The sequence below is a fragment of the Thamnophis elegans genome, chromosome 13, assembly GCF_009769535.1.
Source record: "Thamnophis elegans isolate rThaEle1 chromosome 13, rThaEle1.pri, whole genome shotgun sequence".
Classification (NCBI taxonomy): Eukaryota; Metazoa; Chordata; class Lepidosauria; order Squamata; family Colubridae; genus Thamnophis; species Thamnophis elegans.
Window position 1 is genome coordinate 23,798,656 of NC_045553.1, and position 24,484 is coordinate 23,823,139.

Consider the following 24,484-nt stretch of genomic DNA (forward strand, 5'->3'; position numbering starts at 1 on the left):
TGCCTGCTCAGCCAAACTGCCTCCTGATTGCGGAGATGCGTCCGCTTTTATGGACGCCAGGTGGCGTTCTGCCCACCTGCCCAGCAACTCCGCCTCCATCATGAGCCTCTTGGAGTGAGTCCCGCCCTGCCTGTTTACGTGGGCCTTGGTGGCCATGTTGTCTATCAACAATAGAACATGTTGGCCCACAACCAGGTGCGAGAACCGTCGTAAGGCAAGGCGGGCGGCCCTCAGCTCTAGCCAGTTTATGCCTTGGGCAGCCTCCCTCTGGCTCCACAGACCTTGAGCAAGCTGGCCCTGATGGTGAGCCCCCCAGCTGACCAGACTGGAGTCTGTGGTTACCACGATCCTTTCGGGTTCCTTGAAGAGTCACCCCTTCTCGACAGCTGTCGTCCTCCACCAAGAGAGGAACCGGAGGACCTTGTGGAGTGGGGAGACTCACCTTCCTTGAAGAATTGCTGGTCTTGGCCCTCTGCATCAGCAGGAGGAACCACTGTAGTTCCCTGGCATGGAGTCGAGCTCAGGGAACCACCTTTAGACAGGAGATCATGATTCTGAGGAGTTGCGATAGCATGACGATCGGGACAGACCTGAATCTCCGACACTGCTATATCCTGCGCCTGAGGTTCTGCAGGCAGTCTGGAGAGAGGAAGACCTGACAAGCGACTGAGTCTATGACCATGCCCAGGTGTTGGATGTGCGTGGTCGGCTCAAGATGGCTCTTCTCCAGGTTCACTGAGAAGCTGTGCTGTTGCAACGTGAGTATGGTCAGCTGAACGTCCCGCCTGGCTTGATCCCGGCTGCTGGAGTGTATGATGATGTCATCCAGATAACATTCCAGACTGATTGAATGGTTCCTGAGATGGGCCACCATTACAGCTAGGATCTTTGTGAAAGTCCTGGGTGCGGATGAGGCCGAAGAGAAGGGCCCTGTACTGATAGTGCCTCCCATCGTAGAAGAATCTCAGGAACCGTCTGTGAGCTGCATGGATCGGAACGTGCAGATAGGCCTCCTTCAGATCTATTGACATGAGTAGATCTCCCCGCCTTACGCACTCCAGGATCGATGGAGGAACTGCATTTTGAACTTCTTGTAGGCCAGGTGCTGATTTAGACGTTTTAGATCCAATATGGCCCTCCATCCGCCTGAGTTTTTGGGTACTAGGAAGAGGATGGAGTAGAATCCCTGTCTCTCCTGTCCCCAGGGCACGGGTTCTATGGCCCTGGTCTGGAGAAGGTGGAGGATTTCGGCATGCATGAGATTTTTGGTGTCGGACACCGAATGAATGACCTCTGGGGAAAGGACAGGAACTCTAACACTAGACCCTTCCTGATCGTGTTGAGGACCCAGGAATCGGTGGTGATCTCCTCCCACACGTCGGCGTACACATGGGGCCGACCCCCTATGGGAAGATCCCTGTGATGGTCATTTGCCCCTGCGGAACTGACGGGAAGAGTTCCCGCCCCGGGAATGGCTTTCGAAAGGACTGCTGTTGCTGCCTACCACATGATCCGAAGGAACCCCTGTCCTGACCTCTGTCCCCATCTTGGGAATAGGGTCTATGGTAAGTGGAAGAGGTGGACGGTTGGTTAGCATCCTGGTTTCGAAAGGACTGCTTCTGAAAGGAACCAGAGTTCTTACATTCGTTCTTTTTCAAAGTGGCCGGGAGGACCTTCAGTTTGTCCTTCGTTTCGATGACAAACTTGTCTAGGGCATCTGAAAAGAGTTGCCTCCCTTTAAACGGAGCCGAAGTGAACTTCCACTTAGTGTTTATGTTGGCTTGCCAGTGGCAAAGCCACAGCAGCCGGCGTGAGGTAACGTTGGGTGCCAATGCCCTAGAGACCAACTTAACAGCATTCAACGAGGCATCCGCCGAATACTCAACTGCTGTAATTATTTTGCTGAGGTCATGCTTCCACTGGGATCCCCTGGTGGGAGGCTTAGCCCTCAACTGTCTCAGCCAAAGAAGGGACGCTCTGGTGAAGAAAGAAGCCAAGGTGGATGCCCTGATAGCCCAGGCGACCGCCTGGTGCGTCTTGTGGCACGCCTTTTCAGATCTTTTATCCTCCGCCTTGAGACCCTCTAGGAGGTCGGCTGGCAAGTTAGAAGTAGAAGTCAAGGAAACCACCGGGGCATCCACCTCGGGCAATTTCAACACATCTCCCATCTTACCCTCAACGGAATAAAGGGATTTGTCCCCTCCACTAGGATTGGTCAACGTACCCAGCTGGGCCCACTGACATTGGACAACGTCCATAAATAGGTCCAGGACAGGAATGACCTCTTGAGTAGGAGTCGTCTCCTTGAATAGACCTTCCTTGGGATCCCTGGAAGAAGAGGACGTAACTGTCGTACACTTGGGAGCAGAGCCCAATTCAGTAGCCGCCTTGGCCTTATGTAGAATAGACTTTAAAAAGGTCGGCTTGAACAGGCCAGTGAAGGTCAGCTTGTCAGGGGAAAGATCCTCATCATCCGATAACACAAAGCTTTCAGCCTCCTCTTCCTCCTCCCAAACTGACTCTTCCGTGGCCACCGTGCCCAGAGAGGCCGGAGCCTGAATAGGACTATGGTCTGGGACTCGCTTAGATTTGGATGAGCCAGGTCCCTGTGCTTCATGCCCTCAGCTATGCCCTGGAAAATAGCAATAGAAATGATCTCCCTCATTTCGGCTGACAGGGCAGGTCCCTTGTCTTCCCTGGGACGAGAACCAGGCCAGGCAGGCTTGCTCCTGCAACTCCCAGCGGAGTTGCAGGAAGTAGGCCCTGGAAGTAGGCCCTGGAAGGGCTCAAGTTCTTCCCTGAGGGACAAACTTGGGGAGTCCGGATACCCCCATGATGCATCTGGGGAGGAAGCCCTGGACCTCTCCCCCATGGGGGATGGGGATCTGCTGCCCTGAGGGGATTGGGAGTCCCGTTCCCCCCCCCCCGGGAGATGGGCGAGCCTGGCTTTTGCCCTGCCAGAACCGGGGATGCCTGCTGCTGTGGGGCCTTGGCCTCCACAGTTCCTTGCTTCCGGGTGCCCTCCCTGGCCTAGCTAGTGGCCCCAGAAGCCCCCGGGGAGGCTTTCCTGGTGGTGCCTTTCCCTCCCTTACTGCCCTTGGGGGGAACCTCAATCCTGCTGCACTTGACGGAGGGCCATGCTTCCTGGACCGAAGAGATGTTTCGCAGCGGATAGACACCAGACGCTTAGCCAGCAGGCAGAAACACATCCGCGCATCCTCAGTAGGGGGAGGGCCGCCTGAGGGTCGTAAACCTCCCTTCCAGCTGCCCCCGGGAGATCCGGGCACAGGAATTGAAAGACAGGACTGGCCGGTGCTGTGGACAAGGCCTGATTTTCCTGGCGGTGATCCGCAGCTGAGGGGCTCAGGCGATCTCACTTTGCGATCCGACGGCACTCTCTAAACGACCTGCTCTGCACGAGGCTCAGGAAAAAATGGTGGCCACTGCGCACGCAGCTCTGGGCAGAAAAGCGCGCAAACTACCAAAATGGCCACCGCCATCCCTGCCGGTCCTACGGAGCACTGCTGCAGCCACCGGGGCACCCAGCCACCCGCGCGGCTCTCAACACAGTGGTTGGGGACCCACGCGGTTCGGGAAGCCTCCCGCCCGTCCCCTTGCTCACCGGCCACCACCGGACAAGCTACTCACAGCTTCCCGCCCCGCATGCAACCATCGGGTGGAGACACGGACCAATGCCTTCTCAGCGAATGCAATTAAGTAGAAGGTATGAAGATCTCGTAGAATAGTGAAAATGAAATTTTTTTGGAGAGAAATTGAACTTGGGGAGCGCTCCCCAAAACAGTCCAAATGGGTGGACTGAGTTTTAAAACTGAGATAATGGAGGCAAAGGGAAGCGTGGCCAAGAGAGAAAAAACTCACTCAGTCCTAGGGCAGATAGACTGTGTTAACCCACACTTGGACTCTCCAAGCAGTGCACTGGAGAATACTCCAACACTGGAAGTTTTTAAGGTAAATTAGATAACCATTTGTCTGAAGCGGTGTAGGGTTTCCTGCCTAGGGAGGGGGTTGGATTAGAAGACCTCCAAGGTCCCTTCCAACTCTACTATTCTATATTCTACATATTAAAAAATGTTTTGAAAAGTGAACTATGCGAGTTTGTTTTACAGACATCAGGTACGGGGGGGAAATACTTTTTTTCTCTTTCATTAATCTACACAACTTTGAGTCAAGAAACAACCAAGGAGAATATTTGTAGCTCAGGGTTGAAATGAGGTCTCCTTGGTGCTCTCTGGGCTTGGTGGTTTTCTCACAGACCCAAACTATCCCAAAGAGGTTTTTTTCAAGAGACAACTGGAAGTGAATAGGTAAGAAACATGATGGAAATTGAGGAGGGTAAACTGGAAATGGAGGCCTCTGTGAAGACTGGTTGCTAAACTCTGGAAATAACGCCAATGTACCTCAAACCACATTGATTTTAAAATGTGTGGACTTTCAACTCTCAACGTCTCTTGCTGGTCACGACCCATCCCCCCCGTGCTCTCCTGTGCATGCGCCCCAACCCCTCCTTGCCCATTTTTAGCTTCCAGGTTGGTGCAGGAGGCTTCCCAGGCCCAACCTAGAAGCCAAAACGGGGCCCGGGGCATTGTGCGAGTGCCCCCTGCGTATGCAGTCCACCCGGCGCATGTCCCACGCATGCACCCCACCCCCACGCATGTGCTGCAGAGACCTGAAAACCAGCTGGCTGGCGGGAGGCGCACGCACATGTGTGGTGGAGCTGGGCTGGGGTGACGGCTGGTGTTCACCCCCCAGCATGGGATGGAGCCCATTAAATGGCTTGCATGATCTGCTACCATGTTTCCCCCAAAATCTGATCCCCAAAATAAGCGCTTGGCCTTATTTTCGGGGAGGTCTTATTATTTTTGGGGTGCTGGAGGCGGTGAGCATGGTCACCTCATGGCTGCTGCTGTGTTACAATATTTTCGGAGGGGGGCTTATTTTAGCACATGCACTCAAAAGCCCTGATTGGGCCTATTATCCAGGGAGGTCTTATTTTCGGGAAAACAGGGTATTACTGGGGCAGGGGATTTATTTTATTATATTATTTTATTAATTTATAACACAATTCTTTTATTAGTTTTATTGTTTTTTATATGAGGTTTTTCTATATTTGTAAGGCCCTTTGAGTCACCATGTACAAATAGGCAGCAATATAAATTTCCTAAATAAATAAATAAACTCCCCAAATCCCCCAACTCCAGCACGGCTGGAGTTTATGCGCACACATCTTACAGTTGCTGAGTTTATGAGATGACGGTACGTTCAGAAGTTGCTTTGGCCCCTCGTTCTAGAACCTGCCATTGCTTTTCTGCTCTCTCTGGGGTGATGGGCTTCAGAAAGCGCTAGAAGGCAGACACCTGTCATTCTAGCACAGCAAACTTAGCCGGCTTAAGAAAAGCAAGGAGAGTCAGAAGCAGAAGAGAAACTATGGTTGCCTGGGCGAAAAATGTTGGTTATAATATGGAATTGGCTAAATGGGAAAAACTTTGGATACTTAATCGGAAACTAACAATGGCCACTGCGTATAAAAATGTTTAAAAATTTGCCCCCAAATTGTTGGAAGTACAAAAAAACACCAGGCACTTTTTATCATATGTGATGGACATGTAATGAGACAAAAAGATACTGGAAAAGGATAGAATCATGGTTGGAACAAACGGTGGGAGATTAAATTTTGTTCAAACCAGAAATTTTTCTCCTAGGCATAATACAGGGGGAGTATAAGAAAAATGTACTTTATCTAATTATACATGCACTAACTATGGCACGTATAACTTATGCGCAGTATTGAAAAAAAGAAAATACACCATCAGAGTTAGATATATTCAGGTAAATTTTGGCCTGTGCGGAAGCAGTTCCTGAACTAAAAAATAAAGGGGAATCAGAATATTATGAAGTTTGGAACTGATTTTATTATTGGTATCAGACAAGGTGGGTGACAAGACTGGGACAAACTGTAAATAATGTGATTGGATAGAAGGATAAATAATGTATTAACTAGGCTAATAGTTAATGGATGAGATTATCTGTATATAATGTGATTGTATGGTCACCGACTTTGCGGTGCGGAACTGTTTTAAATGTAAAAACAATAAAAATATATTTCAAAAAAGAAGAAGCAGAAGAGAAGACACCTTAAACAGGCCATACCTGTGTTGGAACCCACTTACTGTAGTCGTCTGATTCATCCATGATCTCCGACTTGATGATCTCTTCTATGACGTCCTCTAGGGTCACCAATCCCATGACTTCGTAGAATGGGTCCCCTTCCCCTTCGTTGTTCACCTTCTGCACAATAGCCATGTGGGATTTCCCTGGAAAGAGAAAGAGAATAGCAAAGTTGGAAAGGGACCTCGGCGGTCTTCTAGTTCAACCCCCTGCTTAGGCAGGAAACCTTACACTATTTCAGGCAAATGGTTATCCAACTCCTTCTTAAAAACCTTCCAGTGTTGGAGAATTCACAACCTCTGGAGGCTGGGGAGCGTGCCAGAGAGCTGCTCTTCAGGGCGTCCCCGCCGCGCATGCGCTTCTGGTTGGCACTCGGTGCTGAAAAAGTTTCACCAACACTGCACTAGGGGGCAGTGAAATAGAAAACACTGCCATCTGGTGGCACATTAGAATTCTGCAGCCCAGAACTGATCATCACAATCTCATTTACTAACTACCTTATTTTTTGGAGTATAAGGCGCACCTTTTTCCCTCACAAAAGAGGCTGAAAATCTGGGTGTGTCTTATACACTGAATACAGCATTTTTTGCCTCCTGAAACCCCGCCCCCTTCACCAAAATGGCCGTGCATAGCTTTTAGGAGGCTTTCAGAATGTTCCTGGGGGCTGGGGAGGGCAGAATTGAGCAAAAAAAGGGCTGTTTTTTGCTCAATTTTGCCCCCCCCCCCCGGAGCACCTTATAAGCCTCCTAAAGGCTATCCCTGCACTTTTCCTGACAAAAAACAGGCCGGTTTTTGCATGTTTTTGGCTCCTCCCCCCCCCCCAGGAGCACTCTACAAGCCTCCTAAAGGCTATTTGTGAAAAATGGGCTGTTTTGGGGAGGTTTGCAGAGTGCAAAAACTTTTTTTAAAAAATTTGCCTCTTCAAAACCTTGGTGCATCTTATACTCCGGTGCGTCTTATACTCCGAAAAATATGGTAGGCGTTTCTAGGTATGCTGATATTGCTTTTGATTCTCTCCTTCTTTACACCTAGAAGAAGGGATTGTTCTGGAATTGGAGGGAAGGTGGGACACCCATCTGCACAAGATCACCACTTACAGCCTGGAAAATAATTATCTGAAGCAGAAGACAAAAAAAAAGTTCCAATTATGCCAATGAGGTTCATCTCAAATCTTTGGGATGCTTTTGCTTAGCTTACTGAGTTGAGGCAGCTGATGGGCTGGCTGCCTTTGGCCAATTCTGAGCTGTTTGCTTTCATGATAATCCTCCGCTGGCCGGTTATGAATGCCCATTTTGTTTATGTGCTTTCTTGCCCGTTGCCATACAGGAAAGTGGGGCGCTGATGTTTCTTAAATACAAATGAGCTCTTTAAAAGCACCCAATGTCACTCTTTTGGGCATCCCACTGTATGCTGTGAGATCTTATACAACCTTGCAGAAAGCAAGAGAAGCATCCATTCTCTTATGTTTCTTGAGTGTGAATGGAATAGAATGGAATAGAATAGAATAGAGAATGGAATGGAATGGAATAGAATAGAATGGAATGGAATAGAATAGAATAGAGAACAGAACGGAATGGAATGGAATAGAGAATGGAATAGAGAATGGAATAGAATTGAGAACGGAATGGAAGAGACAAGAATACAAGAAAATAATAGAAGAATAGAAATAGAATAGAAGAATAGGAACAGGATAGACTAGACTAATAAAATAGAAAAGAAGAAAATAATAGAAGGGAAGAGAAGAATAGAAATAGAAGAGGAGAAATAAGAATGGGATAGAAATAAGGGGAATATTACTGTATACACTTTTACCTTATAAAATGAAAGTAATAATGAGAAAATGTGGAATAATTGAATGATGATAGATTGGAACCCAATATAAATGTGTATTGTTATTAGAAAGTCATAAATTGATCAAATGTAAAATTATGTTTAATGTGATTAGTTTCAATTGGATTGGAATGTACGGCACCCAGGTGCCACACTGTTCACACACTGATTTGATATTTTCATAAAAAATAAAATAAAAAATAAAAACTTTAAAAAAATAAGAATAGGATAGGATAGAATAAGAGAGTTGGGAGGGACCTTGGAGGTCTTCTAGTCCAACCCACTCCTTAGGCAGGAAACCCTATACTACTTCAGACAAATGGCTGTCCAACATCTTCTTAAAAACTTCCAGTGTTGGGACTTTCACAACTTCTGGAGGCAAGTTGTTCCACTGATTAATTGTTCTCACTGTCAGAAAATTTCTCCTTAGTTCTAAGTTGCTTCTGTCCTTTCCAAGAAGAGGCCCTTCCTTGCCTCTTTCCAGGCTCAGCCCAGCGGCTTGGAATTTGCTCCGTGCACTAACCCTGGCACCGTGCCACCAAGCCGGCCCGGAGCCCGTTCCAAATGATCAGCAGGTGGCTGTTTTGTTCTCAGGCACACACTCCAGGCCTCTTAAAGGCTGATGACGCCACCCACGAGTGGCATGATGCACGCCTTTCAGCTCAGGCCAGAGGAGGAGTTGAGCAAAAGCGGGAAGTCAGCTTTCTGTCAACTAGACCTGCAGTGAGCTGGAAGGGGCCCAAGAAACCCAGCTGAAGAAGCAAGGAGGAACTGGCCGAGGGGTCACCCTGTCCTCTCTTGAGCCCCATCCATAGGCACAACGACATGCAAACCTCTCCTGCCTCCGTAGATGAAAGAAGAGCTGCTGCCAATTATTTCTCAGTGGTTTTTCCTTTCAAACTTGGCAATTTCTTAAGGTGTGTGGACCAACTCCCAGAATTCATGATGGCTGAGGAATGTTCTGACCCAGTCTTAGCAAAAGCAAGAAACAGACTCCTTGTCACGAACCCCCCACCCTCTTTATTTACTTCTTGTGAAATTATGGCATTCACCCATCGAAAAGTCCAGAACAGCAACAGACCTTATCAGTTCCTGGTGATAATTGCCAGGCGGTGAGCTCCCAGCCGAAAGGCTGCAAATTAAGTTCTGGCAAGCAGTCTCTGTGGTACAAACATAATGAGCAAAATCTTCAGAAATATGAACTGTTGTCTTCTACGACCACCACTCCCTTTTCCTTCTATTTATTCCCCATCCAGGGAATAAATTCAGCGTCCACATGTGTTTTGCTTCCCAAGTCAACTCCTTGTCCTCTGTTGCTCACCTCTTCTAACTGCACTGCGCATACGGGCATCTGGAACAGGCCCCAGCTGTTCTTCCTCCCTACTTACCTCACCTCCAAAGGCCATTGCCTCTCTGGTGGCAGGGAAATGTCGTACAGACCTGGCTCTATCTCTGCGTATATATGCTGCAGAGCATCCATCAGAGCCTTCCCCAGACTCCAGAGCTGGCCCAGGTTCCTCCCCAACCTCCTCCTCATCTGTCGCCAGCTCTGCTGGCAGCTGGCGAGCCACAGCATTCTGGGACTTGAGGTCCTCAACCTCTTAAAATGGCGAAGTTTGAAAAATACAGAGGCAGAGAATACAAAATAACAGAGTGGGAAGGGGCTTTGGAGGTCTTCTAGTCTAACTTTCTGCTCAAGCAAGAGACCCTATACCGTTTTGGACAAATGGCAGTCCAATCTCTTCTTTAAAAAATTCCAGTGTTGGAAGCTAACTACAGCTAGAATAGCATTTGCCTAATGCTGGAAACAAAATAATACCCCCTCGGATGAATTAGTGATTAAAAAAACTTTGGATTGTGCAGACATGGACAAATTAACGCTGAAATTAAAAGATAAAGAAGAGTCGGAATATTATGAAATTTGGAACAATTGGTACAAATGGCTGCAAAACAGGAATAAAATTAATTAAGCCAAAAAACAATATATATAAATATATATAGAACTGTGTGTAAAGGTGTGTAAATATAGAAGTGAAATATTATACACATGTACAGGTATGATGACATAACAATGTTGATGTAATGACTGTGTTGTAGAAGGGAAAAAATAATAAAAAAATTCTGCTAAAAAAAAAAAATCCAGTGTTGGAGCACCCCACATCTTTTGGAGGCAAGTCATTCCACTGATTAATTGTTCTCACTGAAAAGGAAATTCCTTAGTTCTAGGCTGAGTCTCTCTTCAGGCGTCCATCTGTTATTTCTGGGCTTGTCCCTCAGGTGCTTTTGAGAACAGTTATTTGGAGAATTTGGATAGAGGCGGAGAATTGAATGGGACTGTACGACTAATGGATATTTCAATAGGAAAGCATGCAAAAGCTGTAAATTCCAGCACAGGTGACAGGATTTTTGCTTTCCAAGAACACCAGCACTGCCAGGTAGAGGCAAAGAGCAATATCTAAGATGGTTTTTAAGGCAAAAAGCAAAAATCGTTCCCAGCATGAGGCTCTTCTCCAGTGAGTCCTTCCTTCTCATCAGGTGGCCAAAGTACTTGAGTTTCCTCTTCAGGATCCGGCCTTCTAAAGAGCAGTCAGGGCTGATCTCCTCTAGGATCGCCTTGCAGTCCAGGGGACTCGCAGGAATCTTCTCCAGCACCTGAGTTCAAAGGCCTCCATTCTTTGGTGCTCAGCTTTTCTTATGGTTCAACCTTCACAGCCATCCATTGCAACTGAGAAAACCACAGCATTGACAATACACACTTTTGTTGGCAGGGGGATGTCTCTGCTTTTTAGTCTGCTGCCTAGCTTTGCCACTTTCCTCCTCAGGAGGTAGTGACAATTTTATTTTCCTGGGCTCCAAGTTCACTACAGATTTCTTGGATGCAGCCAAGAAATTAAAAGAGGCTTGCTCCTCGGAAGCCCTAGTTAAGCAGGGGTGAAATGTGCCGTCCGTGTATAGCCACTCTCTTTCCCACTCTCTCCAAACCAAGCTAAAAATATCAACTTGTACAAACAGGCCTGCATGGACTCCTTGCTGGGTGCAAACCACAAGTCTGAATTCAATGCATTCCTATAACCGTTTGGCGAGCGCAGCCAGGCGAGGAAAACACCGTATCTGCGCACCCTGCGCACTGGCTTGGAAACAAGAGGCATGTTGTGCAATGCTGTACGGTTACCCCCTTCCGCAACTAGCTGCAATCCAAGCTCCTGGTTAATGCCCTGTTGATTCTCCATCATGAAGCACAGCCTTTCTAAATTCCAAAAGGTATGCCAAACATTCAGCGGCTGCATTCCATTCAACACGGCAGGCGGGCACCCACTTCTCCCTCCCTCCCTCTCCTACACATACACTCACACTCACACACACAGTGTTCATTTGGTTTAGTTGTCGGGATGAATCGGAGCAAAACCTGTTATTTCCTGCCACATCTGTGGTGCAGAGTCTCTCTTGGTTATGAGGTCAATCAAAAGGGTCTTTTGGATAAGAAGGTGGGTGGGTGGGGGAGGAGAGGGAAGAATTGAATGTAGAGGAAAGTAAAGTCCTACACTTAGGCAAGAAAAACCCAAAGTACAAATATAGACTGGGTGAAACCAGGCTTAATAGCAGTCACTGTGAGGGGGATCTTGGGAGTCTTAGTGGACAATCAACTAAATATGAGCCAGCAGTGTGCGGTGGCAACCAAAAGAGCCAATTGTATTAACACAGGGATACAACCAAAATCAAGGGAGATACTAATACCACTCTATGAAGCCCTAGTAAGACCATCCCTAGAATCCTGCATCCAGTTTTGGTCACCACGCTATAAAAAAGATGTGGGGACTCTAGAAAGAGTGCAGAGAAAAGCAACTAGAATGATTAGGGACTGGAGGTTCAAACATACGATGAATGGTTGCAGGAATTGGGCATGGCTAGTCTAGTGAAGAGAAGAACCAGGGGAGACATGAGAGCAGTGTTCCACTATTTGAGAGGCTGCCATAGAGAGGAGGGGGGTCAAGCTATTCTCCAAAGCACCCAAAGGCCAGACAAGGAACAATGGATGGAAACTGAACAAGGGGAGATTCAACCTGGAAATAAGGAGGAACTTTCTGACAGTGGGAACAACCAACCAGCCTTCGGAAGTTGTGGGAGCTTCATCACTGAAGGCTTTCAAGAAGAGATTTGATTGCCATCTGTCAGAAATGGTATAGGGTCTCCTGCTTAGGTGGGGGTTGGACTAGATGACCTATAAGGTCCCTTCCAGCTCTGTTAGTATGTTAAAGACCTGAATAGAAAGCATGAGATTCTTCAGGGGATTTAAACTCTGGCGTATAAAACAATCTTGGCCCTCTTAGAAGGAAGTGCAGGAGTGGTGAAAGCCGACCTGTGAATTGGTTGTTTTGTTCTCCAGGACAGCAGCCAGATCCCCACAGCTATGCTGAGGTCACGGGTGTCATTCGTCCTGCCAAGCATTTCAGGAGGTGGCTGAGAAAGGGCGTTGGTACTTACTTGATACGCCTCTTCTCATAGTGGGGGAGGAGTATCCAGGATGGATTGACTTTATCCTCTCGTTGAGTGGACTGAGTCTGATAAGTTCTTAGTATACGCCCCTGGTCCACCAGACACCGCTCAGTTATCGGTGAAGAACTCTATCCGACCCGTTGTGCCATCTACTCCAGACCTTTGTTAAGGTTTCAAGCTTTTTTATTGAGTTATAACTTGAACATATTAGTCCAACATCCATCATAACATATGTTATATTACCATGACAGGGAAAGTCTGGATACCCCTCCCCAACTATGAGAAGAGGCGTATCAGGTAAGTACCAACGCTCTTTCTCCATAGTGAGGGGAGGAGTATCCAGGACGGGATGTACCAAAGCTAACACGTCCCTAGGAAGGGTAACATACTGAGGGCCCATGGCCAAACTACGTCTGGTGGGGTGTGTCCCCCACCCTATGAACTGCATGTAATACCCTGCGACCAAACGAAGCCTCTGCCGAGGCAAATTTGTAGTTCCTCACGAAGGGTGAGGGGGAAGACCATGTGGCTGCCCTACATATCTCGTCAATGAGGCCTGCATTGTCCAGGCTGCCGTGATGGCCGCACTTCGTGTGGAGTGTGCTGTGATGGCACTCGGTGATTGTATGCCCTGAGACTGGTAGGCCATAGCAATGCAGGTCCTCAACCACCTGCCTATGGTGGTGGAGGTCACCTTCTTGCCCAGAGACCCCGGTTGGAATGAGACAAACAGGGCCTCCAACTTTCTATTCGGCCGGGTTCTTCTGAGGTAAATCCTCAGAGCCCCCCTTATGTCTAGGGTGTGCCACTTCCTTTCTAGGCAAAATCAGTTCTTGCAACCTGTGGAAGCATGAACACACCATGGGTATGAAGGAGGGGTCCAACCGCAACATCACTCTATGCTGGTGAAAAATGCAGAGGTCCTCCCTGGCAGACAGAGCCTGCAGCTCTGATATCTGTCTGGCGGATGTGATGGCCACTAGAAACACCACCTTAAGAGTTAGAAACATTAGTGACACTGTTCACAATGGCTCAAACAGGGGCCCCGTCAGAGCATCCAACACCTTGTGCAAGGCACAGGAAGGGTACCTGTGCACCATGGATGGTTTGAGGTTGAATATCCCCTTCAGGAACTGCCTGACCAAGGATTGGTGAGTGAGTGTCTGGGCTCTACTGCACAGAAGCATGGGTGAGATGGCCGAGACTTGTCTCCTAATCGTATTGGGAGCTAGCCCCCTGTCCAGGCCTGCCTGGAGAAATTCCAGCACTAAGGGAACAGTAGCCCTCACTGGGTCCTGTCCCCGGGAGTTACACCATGTTGAAAAGGCCCGCCAGGTCACACCATAAATGCGCTCCGTGGAGGGTCTTCGGGCGGCCTGGATAATTTCTATTACCCTGGGGGAGAATCTTTCCTCCCTCAGGATGCTCCGCTCAACCGCCAAGCAGTCAACCGGAGCCATTGGGGTTCCGGGTCCTCCAGTGACCCCTGCCTGAGGGAGATCCTTTCCTGGGGAATCCTCCAAGTTCTGCCCACTGAGAGCGATTGGAGGTCTGCAAACCATGGCCTTCTGGGCCAATAGGGGGCAATCAGCATCACCTCCACCCCCTCCTGAAGAATATTTTGAATGACCCTGGGAATCAAGGGAAAGGGTGGGTATGCATAGAGAAGTCCCCAGGGCCATGGGCATTGGAGAGTGTCTGCCCCCTCTGCTCCCTGGGTTTGGGACCTGGAGTAGAACCTCGGGAGTTGGGTGTTGTGATGGGTGGCAAATAGGTCGACCTCTGGGCGACCGAAATAGTTCGTCACCTCTCTGAAGATGGCCGGATGCAGTCTCCACTCCTTATTGTCCACTTCTGCCTGGCTGAGCCAATCGGCTCTGATGTTGTCCACCCCCGCTATATGTTCCGCCCTTAAGGAGAGAACATTCGTTTCGGCCCACTGACCCAACCTTTTGGCCTCCTGCATAAGGACCTTCGATTTTGTCCCCCTCTGCCTGTTTAAGTGGGCTTTGGTTGTGATGTTGTCTGTGTGGATTGGAATGTGTCTATCCTTGACACAGCGGTGGAATTGTACTAGGGCCAGGTGGACCGCTCTGAGTTCCAACCAGTTGATGCTGTGAGTCAGTTCCGCCTGGTTCCCTGCGCTATCTGATCCTGCAGTTGGGTGCCCCACTTGAAACAGGCTAGCATCCGTGGTTACCGTCGCCCAGTCTGGCATTTTGAAGACTTCGCCCTTGGTTACCACCGGGGACATCCACCAGAACAGAGAGTGGGAGACTTCTGCTGGGAAAAATGTGCCTGCCTCCCAACAGCGTTACAACAGCCCTCCCCTCGCTCCTCAAGTCAGTAGCAGAGCTGGCAGTTGAGTTCCCCAGGCTTATGGTGCTGGGGATTTCAATTTGCCTTCGCTCAGCGAGTACTCTGATGAAGCGCATGAGTTCATGGCTTCATGACAGCCATGGACTTGACCCAAGTAATTCGGGGCCCAACTCACTCAGCGGGTCACACGCTCGACCTCGTATTCCTCTTGGAGCAGTGGAATCGTGATCTTGGTTTGAGGGGTACTGAGATCTTGCCCCTGTCATGTTTTTCCCTCCCAAAGATTGGCCTTGTATTCCATCTCTCAGGCTGGGGGGTGAAATTATATGCCCCTCAGACAGGGTTCGCAATTTGGGAGTCCTCCTGGACCCACAGCTGACTTTAGAACATCATCTGTCGGCTGTGACCAGGGGAACATTTGCCCAGGTCCGCCTGGTGCACCAATTGCGTCCCTACCTGAACCGGGAGGCCCTCAGAACAGTCACTCACGCCCTTGTGACCTCAAGACTGGACTACTGTAATGCGCTCTACATGGGGCAGTCCTTGAAGAGCATTCGGAGACTTCAGCTTATCCAGAATGCAGCCACGCGAGCGATTGTGGGTGCACCTCGGTACACCCACGTTACACCTATCCTTCGTGAGCTGCACTGGCTGCCTGTTGGACTCCGGACACGCTTCAAGGTGCTAGTCGTTACTTTTAAAGCCCTACATGGTATTGGACCTGGGTACTTGAGAGACCGCCTCCTGCCAATTACCTCCCTACGACCAATTAGATCCCACAGATTAGGCCTCCTCCGAATACCATCCGCTAGTCAATGTCGACTGTCGACCCCTCGGAGGAGAGGGGAAACCAGAGATGGCAGCCTCGTGGGCAGGGCTGATCTCAGGAAATCCGTATGTGGGGGGGATTGCCACCCTTGAGGAAGACCCCAAAGACCTGATGTATCAATAGGGATCCTTGCTTGCAATGTGGGTGCCTCCCCTGTAGCCCTGCCTGTTGCATGGACTCCTGGGCCCTTCCCCTTCTGTCCCAGGGCTGGGATGGATGTTAGGCCACTTGCCTTTTTGTAGAGCAGATCCAGCTTCTTGTGCCTTCGCCTTTCATACTTAGAGGGTTTGGAAGGCTGTGACCACCCTCTGCCTCCAGCTCTGCCCTGGGGGAAAGATACTTCTTCTTATTTCTAGCCTTTTCTCCCCCCTCCTTCTGGGCAGCCTCTGGGGTGGTCACTAACCTTAGTTGATCCTCTGCCCCTCTGGTAGGGCTGCTGGCTGTTCCTGCAGGTACTTGGGTCCTGTCGGTCTCCTCGTTGTCACAGGGCACCGCCATCTTGGAACACATGGCTCCTCCCGGCTTCAAGATGGCGCCCATGCCAGGAGACAAAGGGCGCCTCTTTTAAATTTCCTGTTCTGGCGGCTTGTGCTCCGAGGAGCTGCCGCGTGCCTCTGCCACTGGTTTTTACTTCTTCTGCCTCCTTCTGGCGCCGCTAGAAACTTTGCTCTGCCCATGGACCCCCTCCAGCGAGGTGGGCCACGTGGACAATGGCGCGGGCGCTCCGCAGAGTTTGGGAAGCTGCAGTTTGGTGTTCAACCCAGTGGGGAGCAGTGGAGCACCCCAGCTCCCAGCAGAGTTCCCGTGGCGAGGCTCACCTTCTGGGCAGGGATCCAGCACCACCCTCGCTTGCCGATGGCCCGATTCACACCCTGCGGCGCTTGAGGAAGCTGCGGCTCACCGCTTGACCCTGTGGGGAGCAGCGGAACGCTCCAGCGCCACTGTAACCTCCGTGGCAGGGCTTGCCTTTGGAAGGCTTGTACCCTTTGTTTCCTGCTTGCCTGGCAGATTTCCTTTTCTGAGTGATACTTGTCTCACTCAGATGCCTGGGCAGCGTGCTGCCCCAAGGGGGCTTTTGGCAGGCTTTCTTGCAGCTCAGAGAGCTGTCCAGCTCGCTTGCGGCTGCTGCTGTAAGGAGGTGAATTAATCCTATTTCTTTCTTTAAAATTCTTTCCAAATTATCGGAGATCCGGGATGGCAAACCGTCCAGTTGAGGGACTGAGTCGATAACTGGGCGGTGCCTGCCAAGAGCTTATCTGACTCAGTCCAATAAAAGAGAGGATAAGGTCAATCCATCCTGGATACTCCTGTCCTCACTATGGAGAAAACACAGAGAGAGAAAGAGAGAGGGGGGGGAGGGAGGGAGGAAGGGAGAGAGGGGGAGAGGGCGATGCAGGTTCTTTACTAATGCAGAATGATTTTTATTTTATTTTTTGCTCTACCAAGGACACAGCCGCCCCCCCCCCCCCAAAAAAAACACTACAAGAAATAAACGTACAGTATTTATGAATTAAATTGCTTCAATTCCAGTTGCAATTCCGGTCACAAGTCAAGGATCGATTTTACAATCCTTGAAGCAGGATAGACAGGAATTGCACCAACGGCCACCCCAGGTAAATCGAACCCCTCAATGGACAAGAGGGACAGGTTGAGCTACCTCCAAGAAATGCATAGGTAGCTGATGACATGCCCCAGCCATGGCCTTTCGACCTACTTGTCTATTATGGATACACAACAGTTTGGTCCCTACTGTGCAGTTCCCCCAATACAGCGGAAAACAGATCATTGTGGGAATATCTAAAGAGCAGCCAAGTTTACCACTATGGTTCATTTCATGGAAGCGGGGAATAGGGTAGGGTAGAATAGAATAGAATATTGGAATGAAGAATAGAATAGATTAGGAACTAGAGTAGAGTAGAGTGGAATAACGGAAAGGACCTTGGAGGTCTTCTAGTCCAACCTCCTGCTCAGGCAGAAAACCCTACAACACTTCAGACAAATGGTTGTCCAACACCTTCTTAAAAACTTCCAGCATTCACAACTTCTGATGGCAAGCTGTTCCACTGATTCATTGTTCTGTCAGGAAATGTCTCCTTAGTTCTAAGTTGCTTCTCTCATTGATTAGTTTCCACCCATTGCTTCTTGTCCTGTCCTCAGGTGCTTTGGAGAATAGCTTGACTCCCTCTTCTTTGTGGCAACCCCTGAGATATTGGAAGACTGCTATCATGTCTCCCCTAGTCCTTCTTTTCATTAAACTAGACATACCCAGTTCCTGCAACTGTTCTTCATATGTTTTAGTCTCCAGTCCCCTAATTATCTTTGCTGCTCTTCTCCGCACTCTTTCTAGAGTCTCAACACCTTTTTTACATCGTGGTGACCAAAACCATGTTCCTCCCATCATGGATAGCTTGTGTTTTTGTTCTGAAGTCCAACTAAGATCAATTCATGACATGCTGCGTCATTTGGGAAATATGTCGAAACCACAGACCTCAGAGCCCCAGTTTGGGCTTGGACTTTAAACAAGATTAGATCTTGTTAGATTAAGGTTAGATCTTAACCATTCACCATTAGACTTGAAGGGCACGTCCTAATCTAATCTTTAAATTAATCAATGAGAGAAGCAACCTGGAATTAAGGAGAAATTTCCTAACAGGGAGGACAATTTACCAGTGGAACAGTTTGCCATTAGAACGTTGGAAGAAATGTCCCTCTGGGTTCAGTTGCAAGTGGAGAGGAAGACACTGGAAACAATGGTGACTGCTTGAAAGATGGTTTTTAATGTGGACAGGACCACATGGCTTGAGGTTCTGGGAAAAAGGTTAGAGAGGCTGAAAGTGCCCGGCGCTTGCACTCTGCATGCCTCCCAAACCCTCTGCACGGCTCATTTTTTGCAAAAAAAAAAAAAAAAAGGGGGCATGCAGAGCTTTGGGAGGCTTGTAGTGTGTTCCAGGGGGTTGGGGGGGAGCAAAAACAAGTAAAAATGGTCCATTTTGGCTCATTTCCCCCCCCCCAGCCTCCAGGAGCATTCTACAAGCCTTCCAGAGCCTCTGCACGTCCCATTTTTGCAAAGGGGGTGGGGTTTCGGTAGGCCAAAAATCTGTATTCAGTGTATAAGACACACCCAGATTTTCACTCTCTTTGGGGGGGGGAGTTGCATCTTATACTCCAAAAAATATGGTATGTCTTAATCCCATCACCCTAGAGCTGAAGGGGAGGGAAGGCAGGGAGCTGCTTTTTCTTTAAAACATGTTTCTCCTTTTCTCATCCAGGGAAACATAATATTCTGCCTTTTTAGTATTTCCTAAAATATTTCATTCCCCTAGGAGCAGGTTGGGTGCTAACTTCCTACAAGAAATTGTGGGCACTCCCATCACTGGAGGTTTTTGAAGAAGAGACTGGACAGTCAGTTGTCTGGGATGGCATAGGTTCTCCTGCTTGGGCAGGAGGCTGGACTAGAAGATCTCCAAGGTCCCTTCCAGCTCTATTCTTCTCTTCTTCTCCTTCTCCTCCCCCTCCTCCTTTTCTTTTTCTTCTGCCTGAGCCGTAAAAGCTAGGCTGGGAAGACTGAAAACATTGGGGAAGGCGGCAGGAACAAACACAGCTGGGCTGTTGCCAACAATGTTGCACACATAGGTGGGGGGGGGGGGAGAGGGATGTGTGTATATACACACTTCCCTAAACTTTATAGAGGTAAATAGCCTGAAATCCTAAGCAACAGTTGTGTTCACATGTAATAAGTAACCCGGAAGTTAACAAAAGGCTTCCAGCTTCCAAAATTTTCTTTTAATAGTTAAGGGAAACGGAGAGGGGTGGTTGCTAGAAGAAAAACTTCTTGGCACACCTTAGTAGAGGTGTGACTTTTGTTTAGAGAGCCACGCAAACCAGACCTGACTTGTTTCGCTCTGAGTATTGCCAGAAACAGAGTTGTGGGTTTGTTCTTGGCTTCTGCACCTAACTCTGTTAAAGGCAAGAGGACAGAATTTCCAGTTTTAAGCAGATCGCTGATGGAGAAATGCCGAGCAGATCCATTCGTTTTGGTCCGTTGCTCATGCAGAATTCCAGCACTCTGCAACCCACACAAACCATGTTCGTTCTGGCAGTAGCCTAGCATCTGGCAAATCCTGGCTTAGCATGGCTTGCAACATGGCAAAGGCTCTGTTACACCCAAATACCACTTTTTGGAGTATAAGATGCACTTTCCCCCACCTTGAAAGAGGGTGGAAATGTCGGTGCTTCTTATACATCGAATACGGCCATTTTTGGCCTACTGAAACCCAGAGGTGATATTCAGCCAGTTCTGACTGGTTCTGGAGAACCGGTAGCGGAAATTTTGAGTAGTTTGGAGAACCAGCAAAAACTGCTTCTGGCCGGCCCCACCCCCATCTATTCTCTGCCTCCTGAGTTGCAAGTGATCGGGAGGAAATGGGAATTTTGCAGTATCGTTCCTCTGGAGTGGGGACGGAATGGAGATTTCACAGTATCTTTCTCCTGCCACGCCCACCAAGCCACGCCCACAGAACAGGCAGTAAAAAAAATTGAATCTCACCACTATCGAAACCCAATATGGAAAATAATCTTTTTTTCTTTTTTGTTTGGGAATATAATTAACGCCACTGCTAATAAATGGGGTTTGCTAAAAGATGGAAATACACCACATAAAATAGAGAATGGAAGGGAGATAAAGAGAGGGAAAGAGAGAGAAAGGATACAGGAGAGAGGGAAGTAGAAGAGGGAGAAAGAGTAGGAGAGAGGGAAGGTGTGGAAAGAGAAGAGAGGAGAGGGAGAGAGCAAGGGGAAATAGAGAAGAGAGGGCAGAGGGAAGAAAGGAGGTGGGAGGAGTGAGGGAGAGGAGAAGGGTGGAAGATGAAATAGACTATAATATGGTATATGGAAAGCAGAAGAGCAAATAAAAATTGAAGAGGCTTAATGGCAAGAGGAATTGATATATTACTGAATATTCAAAAAAATGTTTGTTAAGATGTAAGGGTATACTTTGGATTATATGTATGTTAAAAAATAAAAAGGGTTTGGGATGCCAGGGAGGGCAAATACTATATTTTTTCTTGTTTTCCTCTTTGAAATCTTGGTGCATCTTATACTCCGGGGTGTTTTATAGTATGAAAAATACGGTATATATTCCTGGAGCCACCGCCTTAGACAGATCTGAGTTTTTATTGATTTAAGGCTGTCATGGCGAACCTTTGGCACGTGGGCTCGAGGTGGCATGCAAAGCCCTCTTTGTGGGCATGTGCGCTGTCACCAGCTGTTCTTCTGGTTTCTGGCCCGCTAGTCTTCGTGTGTGCCGGAGCATTGGGAACCCAAAGAACAGCTGGGCAGTGTGCATGCATGCGCCGGCCACCTGGTGCTCCAGCGCACGCAAAGACCAGCTGGCTGGCGCACATGTGCATGCTGTAAACCTGAGGTGGCCAGCATGTGCATGCACACTAGCCACCTAGTTTACGGATTTTTGGTGCTTCAGCGTACGCATGCACACACATTCTAGTTTGGTGCCAAAAATGTTCGCCATCCCTGAGGCTTACACACACACACACACACACACACACGTCTTAACTCCCCAAAGTGGAGATAATGCAGAACAAACATTCCCTTCTTGCTAATATTTTATCCTTTGAAATTCAGGGGAAATCAGGAAGGGCTTCAAAACAGCAGGAGAGGCGGCTTCAGTGGCTACAGGGGGATGCTTGCCTTGGGCGTATCCTGGGAGAAAGCAAAAACAGGAACTAGGGTGGGGGTGGGGGGAAAGGTTTGGTATTTGGGGATTTTTCCGTCATTGACACCCCCCCCCCCCAGGCTGAAATCAAAGGCGTTGCCCTCCCTGCTACTTCCTGGGCACCTGCTGCCTTTGTTGTTGCTGGAAAGACACGAAGTCCGATCGCGCCATTCCAGTTTCCACAAAACAAGGCAGTCCAGAAATAGAAAAGGGAAGGGGGGGATAGGGGGAAAGAAGGGGGTGCTGTGATGGGATTTTGGAAATATAAGACTTGAGTCAATCTGGAGAGAAATATAGGTAATGGTTCCCCTAGACCCGTGGGTGAGCAAACTGCAGACTGGAGCTGCATGTGGCTCTTTCATCCCTCTGCTGTGGCTCCCTGTCATTCAAAATATGCGTCACAACTGCCAATGTGTGACACCCGCCAGAACATGATTTATTGAGCTCTTTGACCCCGGAAGGCCAACCATGGATAAATCCAAGAAAAGAAAAGTTTCAAAAGAAAACATAATGTCTAATTTAACGACATCTGCTAGTTTTGTGGCTGCTCAGGAAATAGTCAGGCACAGGAAGAGTTTTGTGGCTCCCTGAGTTTTCTTTTCTGTGGGAAAGAGGTCCAAATGGCTCTTTGAATGTTTAAGATTGCCGACTCCTGCCCTAGACACATATGTGCCAGTCGTTCCTGACTCTAGGGGGCGCTGCTCATATCCGTTTCAAAGCCAAAGAGCCAGTGCTGTCCGAAGACATCTCCGTGGTCATGTGGCTGGCATGACTCAACGCCGAAGGAACACTTACCTTCCCACCAAAGGTGGTTCTTATTTTTCTACTTCTACTTTCAAACTGCTAGGTTGCCAGAAGCTGGGGCAAGTAGCGGGAGCTCACTCTGTGACGCGGCACTAGGGATTCAAACTGCCGAATTGCCAACCTTTCTGATTGACAAGCTCAGCGTCTTAGCCACTGAGCCACAGCATCCTTAACTGAATCGAGAGCTGTTTGAAGATGAAACCTTATCCCAACACTCAAGTTCTGTCATTCCTACACTCAGGAAAGGTTGCTCTTCACAGGTTAAGCAGTAATAGAGCAACAACTGAGCAACAGGTGTTCCTTAGTCACATGCAGAGCAGGGTGGATAAAAATCAATGTTTTTTTAAATTAAATTTTTAAAAATATCTGATTTTTTAAAATTTATATCTGTTTTTTTTAAAAAAATTACCTTTATTTTAATAAAATGCTTTTGGAGTAAAAATCTATCTAAAGATACTTTTCTATTTAAGATACATTAATAATGTAGTTTATTCAGCATGAAATGGAGCTTAGTGATGTAGCATGAAGCTGTGCATTCTGCAATATTGGGACTGTCAACAGCAGTTCAGAGGAGGAGGTGCTGTGGGACAGAGGGGACAGTTGCTCATTAAAAATTAGGATTTAAATCGAGTTGATTTAAATCAAGCCTTTTTACTAGTGATTTAAATCAAATACAATACAATATAATACAATAGCAGAGTTGGAAGGGACCATGGAGGTCTTCTAGTCCAACCCTCTGCCTAGGCAGGAAACCCTACACCAGTTCAGACCAATGGCTATCCAACATCTTCCTAAAGTCGTCCAGTGTTTGGGCATTCACAACTTCTGGAGGCAAGCTGTTCCACTGGTTAATTGTTCTAAACTGTCAGGAAATTTCTCCTTATTTCTAAGTTGCTTCTCTCCTTGATTAGTTTCCACCCATTGCTTCTTGTCCTACCCTCAGGTGACTTGGAGAATAGCTTGACTCCCTCTTCTTTGGGGCAGCCCCTGAGATATTGGAAGACTGCTATCATGTCTCCCCTGGTCCTTCTTTTCATTAAACCAGATATACCCACTTCCTGCAACCGTTCTTCCTATGTTTTATCCTCTAGTCCCCTAATCATCTTTGTTGCTCTTCTCTGCACTCTTTCTAGAGTCTCCGCATCTTTTCTACATTGTGGCGACCAAAACTGAATGCCGTATTCTAAGTATGGCCTCACTAAGGCCTTATAAAGTGGTATTTTCATGGGATCTTCACGTGATACACCTTGTGCAAAGTACAGTTTACTCATCAACTTATGACCACAAGAGAGCCTGAAATTTCTGTTGCTAAGTGAGACCGCCGTTTAGTGTACCGGTTGGTACCAGTTCGCTGTGTGCGCACTTTGCTTGAAAAACGGCCTGTTTTTTGGCTGTTTTTCGGGCTGTCTTCAGGCCGTTTTCCGGTACCCGCGAAGACCAGCTGGCAACGGTGAGCATGTCCACAGAGAGGGCTCTTATGTGCCATCTCTGGCTCACATGTCATAGTTCGGCATCATGGCCCTATTCTGTCCTGCCCAGAACACAGGGCAACACCAATTTTGCTAATTTAAAACATTAACTGATAAAGACGTTCAAATGAATGCAAATGAAATGGAAAAAAAATGAATATATTTGGCGATGGAGGGGAAAAAATTGAGCCTTCAAATAATTTCTTTTGAAATATGGAAGCTGACAGCCTTGAGGGTGTGTCAAGATCTTGCAACTGTCCACATCCTAGAATTTGGTAATTAAATTTAGATCCTGCCTTTATTTTATGGCCCTCAAAAACAGAAGTAATGACAGACATAATGATCCCGCCTCCCATTTTCTGTCACAACAATCCTTTGAAGTGGGTTGGGCTAAGAGGCAGTAATTGGCCCAAAGTCACCCAGCTGGATTTCATGCATAAAGGAGGACTAGAACTCCCCATCTCCCAGTTTTTACCCAGTACCTTTCCCACTACACGTCCTTGACTTATCACCACAACTGAGCCCAAAATCTCTGTTGCTAAGCGAGACAGTTGTTAAGTGAGCTTTGCCCCCATCTTATGACCCTTCTTCTTGCAGTTGTTAAATGAACCTAGGCTTTTCTTAAGTTACTGACACGGTTGTTAAGCAAATCTGGCTTCACTTGTCAGAAGGTCGCAAAAGGAGATCATGCCACTGTTGACATGTCATGGTGGGACTGTTGTAGCCCACCAGAGGCCATCAGAGCTGGCAGAAGATTCGTACAGTGAGGAGGTTGGGGAGGAACCTGGGCCAGACCTGGAGTCTGGAGAAGGCTCTGATGAG

General features: G+C 48.1%; 1 protein-coding gene across 1 annotated transcript in view; it reads right to left on the minus strand.

Annotated features, from left to right (window-relative positions):
* The window catches only part of CNNM3 (cyclin and CBS domain divalent metal cation transport mediator 3), a 51,996-nt gene that overhangs the window by 16,418 nt on the left and 11,094 nt on the right, over positions 1-24,484 (minus strand). The window contains exon 2 of the mRNA XM_032228941.1: positions 6,189-6,332. Coding sequence (XP_032084832.1) covers positions 6,189-6,332 — 144 coding nt within the window. The remainder of the gene's footprint in view (positions 1-6,188; positions 6,333-24,484) is intronic.